The sequence below is a fragment of the Daphnia magna genome, linkage group LG2 (genome assembly GCF_020631705.1).
Source record: "Daphnia magna isolate NIES linkage group LG2, ASM2063170v1.1, whole genome shotgun sequence".
NCBI lineage: Eukaryota > Metazoa > Arthropoda > Branchiopoda > Diplostraca > Daphniidae > Daphnia > Daphnia magna.
The window spans coordinates 2,607,258-2,617,036 of record NC_059183.1 but is presented as its reverse complement, the minus strand read 5'-3'; the positions used below and the strand labels follow the sequence as shown (position 1 = coordinate 2,617,036).

The 9,779-nt window shown below is 38.0% G+C and overlaps 2 protein-coding genes and 2 long non-coding RNA genes across 4 annotated transcripts; 1 reads left to right on the top strand and 3 right to left on the bottom strand.

Moving 5' to 3' along the window:
* Positions 1-279: 279 nt before the first annotated feature.
* On the bottom strand, positions 280-3,448 carry LOC116915711. Its single transcript, XR_004390235.2, has 9 exons — positions 3,310-3,448; positions 3,104-3,244; positions 2,903-3,045; positions 2,658-2,844; positions 2,402-2,590; positions 2,179-2,337; positions 995-2,091; positions 493-923; positions 280-409 (listed from the first exon to the last, which is right to left on the bottom strand). It is a non-coding gene; the product is annotated as an uncharacterized LOC116915711 (long non-coding RNA).
* A 1,604-nt stretch (positions 3,449-5,052) lies between these two features.
* On the top strand, positions 5,053-6,115 carry LOC116915713. Its single transcript, XR_006643591.1, has 3 exons — positions 5,053-5,531; positions 5,607-5,740; positions 5,810-6,115. It is a non-coding gene; the product is annotated as an uncharacterized LOC116915713 (long non-coding RNA).
* Positions 6,116-6,237: 122 nt separating this feature from the next.
* Positions 6,238-6,886, bottom strand: LOC123470226. Its single transcript, XM_045170250.1, has 2 exons — positions 6,795-6,886; positions 6,238-6,727 (listed from the first exon to the last, which is right to left on the bottom strand). Exons 1-2 carry the CDS (start codon positions 6,884-6,886, stop codon positions 6,238-6,240), a joined length of 582 nt encoding a protein of 193 aa, XP_045026185.1.
* Positions 6,887-8,606: 1,720 nt separating this feature from the next.
* Positions 8,607-9,737, bottom strand: LOC123470124. The gene is made up of 4 exons (XM_045169860.1): positions 9,408-9,737; positions 9,322-9,350; positions 8,880-8,958; positions 8,607-8,821 (listed from the first exon to the last, which is right to left on the bottom strand). The coding sequence occupies exons 1-4, from the start codon at positions 9,437-9,439 to the stop codon at positions 8,659-8,661; spliced, it is 303 nt and encodes a 100-aa protein (XP_045025795.1). The 5' UTR covers positions 9,440-9,737; the 3' UTR covers positions 8,607-8,658.
* Positions 9,738-9,779: the final 42 nt, after the last annotated feature.

Below are 9,779 nucleotides of genomic sequence, written 5' to 3'. Positions count from 1 at the left end.
AGTAGATTGTACAATTACAAAAGAAATTTCACTGGTAGGCTAGTGTAGTACATACTATCATATATAAGATAATTAATATATAAAAATATACTATTTCTCTAAAATACATATTGTCATCAAGAATTTATTGATAAAAGCGAACATGAAAACAAAAAATTTATTCTTAACGCTTCCGTTTTATTTTATTTTGTTATTGAAACATAAAATGAAACAAGAAACATAACGGGAATGAATTTCTCACGTCGTCTGAGTTTACCACTTATTTGACATGTTGTTATTGACCTTTAGGAATAATAACATTTTAAAATGATTTTCAGTTAACTGAAGTCTTTTGGGTGTAAAAATTATTCCACCTTGACTGAAAAGTCTCTCCACTGCAGCTGATGATGGTAGTGTGACGTTGTATCGTCTAAAGAGCAAAAATAATTACATGTATTTTTCATATTATGATATCAATACAAAAAAAATGAGATATTCATTTATGATACTTACTTATACATTTTCATGATCGTCGGAAAATTCTTCAGGTCTTCAAAAGTTTTAGACAACTGCAAATAAGACTCTACTTCATCAATTTCTAGAGTCTTAGCATTTCTTTTTGTTATTGAGGAAAAAAAATACTTTGCATGTTTCCGTTTTTTCTCAGGACTGGGATCTGAAAGTGATGAAGGTGTCCCGTCACTAGAATCATCAGAGCTGTAACAAGTTAAAAAACATAATTTATATCTATGATTTTGTTCAACAGATATGTTCAAACATAGGATTGAGAATCATCGTTGGGTCCCTGGAAACGGATGAACTCTCCTTTAAGTAAAGTTTTGGCACGACGTATTTCATCGTCATTTTCCAGCCATGAGAGTTTAAAATGAGGATTAGTGATTGTGGCCAACCGTTATTCGTTGTCCGCAAACTTTGATTGGAATCTAAAAGTATAAGAAATATGTTGTTGATACAAAACAAATACTGACAAACTTTTTTCTACATGATTACGTACCTGAAGTGAATAGCATCAAGAAGCCCGGTAATCAATGGTTGACAATGTGTTATTGTCGGGTCATCTTGAAGCTTCTGAAGTTTTCCTTTTAATTCACTAATCGTTGGAAGTACCCAATCCGATTTTCTTTTCTCATTGTAAAACATTCAATGCGTCAGCAATTTGTTTCATGATCCTTGAGTACTCTTTTAAAAACTGTACCTCGTTTGGAGTCAAACGAGTAATCTTGAGTTCTTCAAATAGTTTTCTCAGTGCTCTATTTTTCTTCTTTAAGAGCCGGACTATGCAATTTATCGCATAGTACTCCGAGTTCCATCTCGTGTCATTCTTTAAAACCAGTAGTTGGTCAAGATATTGCTTAATAATATCAACGTTCAAAGAGCTGGAAGTTTGTTTATTCCACAGAAATTGAAAGTTCTCTAGGGTTGATTTGCGCAAATGTTGAAAGCCCGGATCTTGAATCTTCAAAACATTAGCCTTTCCTATCAGGCTTAACAATTGGCATGCACATCTCCGATGTTGGGGAAGAGTTGGATCATGATTGTTGGAGCAATTATGTTCCGTAATTCGAGCGTTAGTTATTTCACCAATTACAAAATAAGCCATTTCTTCTTCTTCTTCTTCTTGTTGATCCTCGTAATTAGGCACAGTATACGCCTCACCACTCTCGCGAAATGCCTTAAGAAAATTGGAACCCTATCCGTTGTGGATCCTCGCAATTTTTCTACGACATCATATTCCTTATGGAGATCTTCTATTAAAGTTGTAAGTACATCATATGTATGTCGTCCTTTGATGCGGCGAATAGCAAGACAAGCACTTTTTCGATTTAGTGAGTCAGAATCAAACCAATGTATGGTTTCACCCAGATAAGATCTTCGTCTACATGTCCAGGCATCAATCGTAGTTGCTGCATCTGTACATTTTCCTAAGGCATCGATTAGCTGTTGTCTTCGTTCCTCATATTCTTTCTCTAATTTGTTGGTAAAGAAAGTCCTTCCATGTAAAATTAAGGTGGGTGCCAGACTAGACACTAGTTTCTTAAAACCTGGCTTTTCAACAATGCTAATGGGCAAGACATCGACGATTATAAAATCCTGTAAATATAAGAAATATATAAAAATTAGAAATAATGAAAAGAAGATCAACCATAATAGCTGATGTAGGAGATTAATGTTGCTTACCAATACCCAGTTGTCAAGATCTTCTTGAGTTATTATTTCATTTCTTTTTGTTGAAATAAAGTTGGATCGAGAAGATGTTGATTTATCATCAGCTGTTAATTTCTTTATTGCATCGTCCCACAATTTCTCATGTCCTAGTTTATCCTTGGGATAATGACTCTGTGATAAAGTGAATAAATTAGAGTGTGTGGTATGAATTGTGACTCAAAGTAGACTGTAGTACCAAGTAATGTCTTTTTGCATTGTGCCTAGAAGTATTGGAAACTACTAGTAGTTTATCAGATTGATCCTTTTTTTTGCACAGCCAGGAAAGAGACACTTATACTGACTTGAATTTTTCCCAACTAAATCACCAACATATTCGAAAAACTGTTTTGGAAGAACTAGCTCCTTTGTAGGAGTAGAACTTCTACTATATAATGAATAAATAAATTGTCAAGTAAACAAAATGTATGTAATGTAACATAAAAATGTTTTACCTTGCATTTTGTTGTGATGTATTAGGATCGTTGTTCTCCTCATCAGACGGCTCATACACTTCAATGAAGTTCTGGTGAATAAACACGTAATGACACACAGAATCTTGTAGTGTAATGCCTCACAGTGAGAGAGCGTATAGATGGTATGGAAAAGAGATAATTGGTGCGCGATAATCTGTTGTGGTTCCTAAATAAATAAGAATTTAGACTAGTAAGAAAGATATAAAACTGGCAATGAAATTTACCAACATAATGCAGGACACACATACACAGTGTATGATCACCACTTCTTCTTAAGTCTATGAGTGTCTTGCCTCACAGACAGAGAACGTCTAGGTGGTAGGAGGAAGAGTTGAAGAGATAATGAGCTGATGTGTTCGTGTGATTCCTAAAGAAATAAAAATGTAGATGGCCATAAAAGAGAGAAAACTGGCAATGAAATTTACCCACGTAATGCAAGACACACACACACAGTGTCTGATCACAACTTTTTCTGTAATCTTTGAGTGTATTGCCTCACAGTCACAGTGAGAGCACGTCTAGGTGGTAGGTTGAAGAGATAATAGGCTGATGTGTTCCTGTGGTTCCTAAAGAAATAAGAATGTAGACACTAAAATGCTAGACAAGAGAGAAAACTGACAATGATATTTACCCACGTAATGCATACACACACAGAAAGTTTCTGATCACAGAGAATGATAATTCAAGCCAAAAAATTTCTTGTTTCTATGAATAACTAAACGAGAATCGACGTGATGTATATTGAAAATTGCCACGTTTCTAGAAAGCACCCGAGAGAAATCAGACGTCAGAGATAAAATCGAATACAGAATTAAAATTTTTATTAGAAGATGGCGTGCATAACAACAAAATTGATTCCAGAATTGAGTTTGAGTTGCGATCAAATTTTTTTAGTTTGATCGCGATTAAACTCATTTAAAAAGAGTTGATCGATCGATTACTTTTTGAGTTTGAGTTTGATTTCGATCACGGCAAGTCTGCATTTAGAAGGTTTTAACCAAATACAATGATTCTTTTTTAAGTTTTTTCGCAGGATTATTGGTCCAACCAAAGTTAAAGATTATATGGTTTAGGTACCTCATGATCCAAACATGCCTGTTTGCAATCGTTTCGAAAGTATTTAGCAAAACCGGGTGAAAAGTAGCCCTTGGCTATTGTCCCACGAAATTACCGGAATTCTGGACCAGTTACCAAAATTCCGTTATTCTGCAATTTTTTTTTAATATTTCGGATAGATTACGCCGAAGAGAATACTAGCAAGTGGTGTTACCTGACAAAATCTCACCCTCACCTTCCTTGTCACAGTCCATAACATTTCGTTTAACTCCTATCCACCCTATCGCGTTACATAATATATGAACGCCGCCCATGTTATGTAATTAACGCATTACAGTGATTGTGTTTAAGAATGTCTCCATCTAGTTATGCTAATGAACTATCATGTAAACAATAGTTTAAAAAATTCAAAATAATTAAAATAGATATCTGGAGGTGAAATTTGTTGATCTGTTGGGCAACAGTCTAATCCAAGGAAAAATGTGTAAGCTAATAAAGGATAAGTAAATTAATTCTATAATTTTCCCATTTCACCCTAACACTCCTATGTTATTTTCTCTCCCTGTTTTAACACACAAGCATGCAGAGTTTTTTTATTAAGTAACATTGCATCCGGTAAAACACTATGGGATGATCATAAAGTATGGTTGAAACGCTAGAAGGTACTGGCGCGACGTGCTGAAATTACTCAAAAAAAAACTCTTCGAATCTTTTCACCTTTTACGCAATCAAAATATAATTATTATACTCACCTAACCACCAGAATATCACGACATAATTTTAATCGTGTTAATTCCATTAGTAATAATTTAATTTAAATTGCTGACGCGTGTAGAATTACCGGAAGATACTGGCGTAACAGCTAAAACAAAACCAAAATACTAATGAAAACAAGCGTTGATTTATAGACGATAAATCCAAATATGAAATAAAATTTTAACAAGCAAAATGCCATTATATTGCACAGATTTTATCTCAAAAATACAAAGCAAACAGCAAATTATAAATAAAATATGCGATGAGCAACTAGGGTACTATGACTCTGCTGTGAGGATAAGAGCTAAGGATTAGTCCGACTGGCTTTAATCGGGGTCCCAGCTCCGAAAAATCAATTAGGGGTCCCACTTCTTCAACTAGGGAAGAGTGGTACTATTTTTTGTGTGTACAGTATCCTCAAAAAAAATCCGAATGCGATTTTTTGGGGGGAAACCATCTAGCGGCTGGTGAAATAAGTAAACGTCGAAAAAACTGGATAAGTTACGAATTATGCGGAATTCTTTTGAAAATGGAATTACGAATTGTGTCTGCTTCTGTTATTCAGTAATAAATTGTTGGTTTCATCTGAAATGTGAAAAAAGTTGTGACGTGTTAATTTATCATTTCCAGATTGGTGCACTCTGAAGTGTGGCAGGAACTTGCAAGCTTTAGTCACAGAGGAACCAACTCATGTTTCTGATCGCTTCTGATGTTGTCCGTTTCAAGTCTCATATAAACATAGCTGCTGATTTACTGTCTTGTGAGGTTTCTGTCAGAAATGGTGCTACTGTAACCGACAAGGCTCTCTTGACATGAGAGTGGTGCCAATTAATCTATAATGAACCTCCACTTGGATCCTTGGAATCGTAAGTAATACTACATAATGGGATGTTCAACCCACTCAGTTCATTTTATTTGTCGTTACAGAAAAGCCATTGTGGAACTTCTCCTCGACAGTATGTTGGGTAGTGAACTCTGTGAAAGTTCTTTTGTGCATGGCATCACGGTTTTGTTGACACTACTACAGGTTCACAGGGATCCGTAAGTCTCAATTTACTTCAGTTTTATGTGGGCCGATGCAACAATCCCTATAACAATAACTATTTTCTTTTTTAGACAATTGCTGTCCAGCGAGCCAGAAGTATTGATTTCTAGCTGATGCTGTCGTTTCACCTTGTTTTCGAAACACTGTGGAGGACATCATTCCACGTTTAAAAGACTTTCATCAAATTCTGTCTCAACTTCCTAATGTAATAATGATTTTAGAAGTCGTTGAATATTTTATTAATGTATTTTTACGCTGACTCTATGAAACTCAGACCTGGCCCTGCAACATTCAGCCCCAGTGCTAAACCACTTAGCCCCGGCTCCAAGTTACTGTGCCCTGGCCTACATTTCCATTCCGTGGCTCTTCGCTGCTCTACTCTCGCTCAGTTCTACACCACTTGGCCCCAATCCAAGTTACTGTGCCCCGGCCTATACTTCCCCTTCGTGGCTCTACGCTGCTCTACTCTCGCCCAGTGCTACACCACTTAGCCCCGGCTCTACTCAACAGTGCCCCTGCATACGTCATTCTGCCTCATCCCTACAACAATCTGCCCCTTCCTACAACAGTTTTTGTTTTGAATATATCATTTTTATGTAGTTTTTTTTTTAAATAAAAAGACTTAAAATCAATTCCGGTCCTTGTCAGTTGTTGCTCTCTCCTAATGGAATCTTTGAATTCTACCAAAATACACAGTTCAATTCATCTTTTAGCATTGTATTCTTCCACGATATTGCTTAAATCAAGCCATAAATATCCTACAGTGGCAGACAATACAAAATATTCATTTTCCACGAAAGATAACCAAGACGATTGAATTTCGCCCCACAATTTATCGAAATTACCTATCACCGGACTGGTCATGTTGAATTCTCTGATGAAATTCCGCCAAATGGATGTCATTGGCATGATGTCCGTACTTTGCGTTGGCCACAATATGCGGGACATGTCCCGGGATGCAATCCATGTTTTCACTTTTGGGGATGAACGAATGGGACTTCTCAAATGGACGATGGTTCTCCCGACAGCCGCAACGTTTTGCAAAACACCCAAATACTGGTTGATGCTGCGAGATTCTTCAACGCGGTGGATCTCTCTTGGGCAATCGTATGACACGCACTCGGTAACCAGCACCGATCGTTGACGGGAACAGCGCATTGGAATTGAGATTAAATCTCCTGCTGCATTCAATCTGAAATTTAAAAAATACTATAAAATCAAATATATAAATGAATCACACAAATCAAATTTATAAATACCCAAATCTATGGTCATCGACGAAAATACAATTTTTCCAGAAAGAAAAAGATGAGGACGAAAATTGCACGGCGAACAATTGTTGTTGTGTCATGTTCTAGAATGAAAGGCGAAATGGTGATAGGACTCACGACGAGTATCACCTTTTTACAGTCTACCGTGTTCTCACACCCTTTTTTTACAAGTCACCCCAGGGTATGGAGGTTGAAAAGGGAAAAATGAAATAATATGCGTATACAAGACAGAAATGGTATAGTTTCCAAGTATATTTTTTCACCGGATGTGGTCAAGGCCACTCAATCTAAATAATGTTATAAGAATTAACACACTAAGGTCATACATATAGCTAGCAAAGAGTTTACTTACCCACACCCCGTAAAATAACCTGACTTTACCTATCCCAATATTACTCGCATCAAGGTCATATAGAAATGGAGCAAGTTTGAGGGAGGGGGGTCGTTCAGTCGTTAGAAAAATATCTGCTAAAGTTAGTATTTAACAGGTATTTCATTCGTCACCATGTTTCGTGCTGATCGTGGCCGAAAACATTTAAACGATCAGGAACGCGCAAGTATTATTGCATTTACCGAATGTGATAGAACAGTTTCTTTTATAAGTGAGCGTATGGGAATATCGTGCAGTACCGTATTTTTATGGCAAACACGTTATCGCGAAACAGGTGAAATAATTAGGCAAAGGGGTTCCGGTAGACCCAAAAAATTGACACCTGCGGATGAAGAACATATCGTTCAGGCGGTCGCTGCAAAACCTATCACATCAGCGCAAGAAATCGCAGGCAAGTTTAATGTTACAAGATCACATTAAAAATAATTAACATGGTTTAATGTCGTAGATGTCGTCAATGTTGCTGTGTCACCAAACACAATCATAAGTGTTCTTAAAAAAAGGAATATTCATCCCAGGCGTGCTGCGCGTAAATTATTTTTAACGCCACAGCAGCCAAATTTGCGCTTAGAGTTTGCGTTCCACTTTATGAACGCAACCGAAGCGTATTGGGAAAATGCAATTTTTACTGACGAAAAAACCTTTGGGTAATGTTAAGATTAATATATTTTTTAATAGATAATCTGAATCTAATAGTAAATTCCTGTTAGATCGGACGAGTGTGGACGAGTGTTTGTTTACCGGCGTGATGGGACCCGTTTCGACAAAAACCACGTCCAGATAAAAGACCGGAGTGGAGGAAAAACTGTTACTGTATGGGCATGGTTTTCCGCAAGGGGACCCGGTGATTTCGTCCGCATTCACGGAAAATGCATCTACGAAAAATATCTGGAAATCCTGGGAGACACCTTACTTCCTTCAGTTCATCTTAGATTTCCAGAAGTGATCCGCGTTCCGTTTGTCCACGATAGGTCTTCCATTCATGGAGCCCATATCATCAAGAATTGGTTTGAAGGTCATCCAGAATTAGATGTTCTTCCCTGGCCGGCTAAGGGGGCAGATCTCAACCCGATCGAGAACGTTTGGGGTGACATCGTTAAAGACTGTGAGTTTTTTCGACCCCGTACTGCCGACGAAGTTTTTGAGAGGGCAAATTCTATTTGGGAGGGGTACAGAAACAATGCAAACTATTGGCGAAAACTTGCTCTTTCCATGATCAACCGTCTTCGTCTTATTGTTGAAAATGAAGGGCATTGGACAAAGTATTGAAATACACAAACTCATTAAACGAAAATATTGTTTTAAATATCTTTTTATTTCAGAAACAAACAGTACAACAAACTGTATATACAAATATGATATTATCTTGCAAATCTGACACTAGGGAGACTGGTGTAGGGCTTGGGCAGAATGACGTAGGGCTGTGGCACTGTTGTAGAGCCGACTTGTATAGAGCCGGGGTCAAGTGGTGTAGCACTGGGGCAGAGTAGAGCAGCGTAGAGCCACGGAGGGGAAGTGTAGGCCGGGGCACAGCAACTTGGAGCCGGGGCCAAGTGGTGTAGCACTGGGGCAGAGTAGAGCAGCGTAGAGCCACGGAGCGGAAGTGTAGGCTGGGGCACAGTAACTTGGAGCCGGGGCCAAGTGGTGTCGCACTGAGCGAGAGTAGAGCAGCGAAGAGCCACGGAAAGGAAGTGTAGGCCAGGCAACTTGGAGCCGGGGCTAAGTGGTTTAGCACTGGGGCTGAATGTTGCAGGGCCAGGTCTGAGTTGCATAGAGTCGGCGTAAAAATACATTAATTAAATATTCAACGACTTCTAAAATCATTATTACATTAGGAAGTTGAGACAGAATTTGATGAAAATCTTTTAAACGTGGAATGATGTCCTCCACAGTGTTTCGAAAACAAGGTGAAACGACAGCATCAGCTAAAAATCAATACTTCTGGCTCGCTGGACAGTAATTGTCTAAAAAAGAAAATAGTTATTGTTATAGGGATTGTTGCATCGGCCCACATAAAACTGAAGTAAATTGAGACTTACGGATCCCTGTGAACCTGTAGTAGTGTCAACAAAACCGTGATGCCATGCACAAAAGAACTTTCACAGAGTTCACTACCCAACATACTGTCGAGGAGAAGTTCCACAATGGCTTTTCTGTAACGACAAATAAAATGAACTGAGTGGGTTGAACATCCCATTATGTAGTATTACTTACGATTCCAAGGATCCAAGTGGAGGTTCATTATAGATTAATTGGCACAACTCTCAAGTCAAGAGAGCCTTGTCGGTCACAGTAGCACCATTTCTGTCAGAAACCTCACAAGACAGTAAATCAGCAGCTATGTTTATATGAGACTTGAAACGGACAACATCAGAAGCGATCAGAAACATGAGTTGGTTCCTCTGTGACTAAAGCTTGCAAGTTCCTGCCACACTTCAGAGTGCACCAATCTGGAAATGATAAATTAACACGTCACATCTTTTTTCACATTTCAGATGAAACCAACAATTTATTACTGAATAACAGAAGCAGACGCCATTCGTCATTCCATTTTCAAAGGAATTCCGCATAATTCGTAACTT

Bases quoted from the DNA above. Each gene is read 5' to 3' on its own strand.
- LOC123470124 (XM_045169860.1), bottom strand. From the start codon at position 9,439: ATGAACCTCCACTTGGATCCTTGGAATCGTAA. The intron at 9,351-9,407 runs GTAATACTACAT...TTGTCGTTACAG, and splicing joins TTGGATCCTTGGAATCGTAA to AAAAGCCATTGTGGAACTTC. The intron at 8,822-8,879 runs GTGGCTCTTCGC...CCCGGCTCCAAG, and splicing joins CTGGCCTACACTTCCTTTCC to TTACTGTGCCCCAGCCTACA.
- LOC123470226 (XM_045170250.1), bottom strand. From the start codon at position 6,886: ATGACACAACAACAATTGTTCGCCGTGCAATTTTCGTCCTCATCTTTT. The intron at 6,728-6,794 runs GTATTTATAAAT...TTTAAATTTCAG, and splicing joins GTCGATGACCATAGATTTGG to ATTGAATGCAGCAGGAGATT.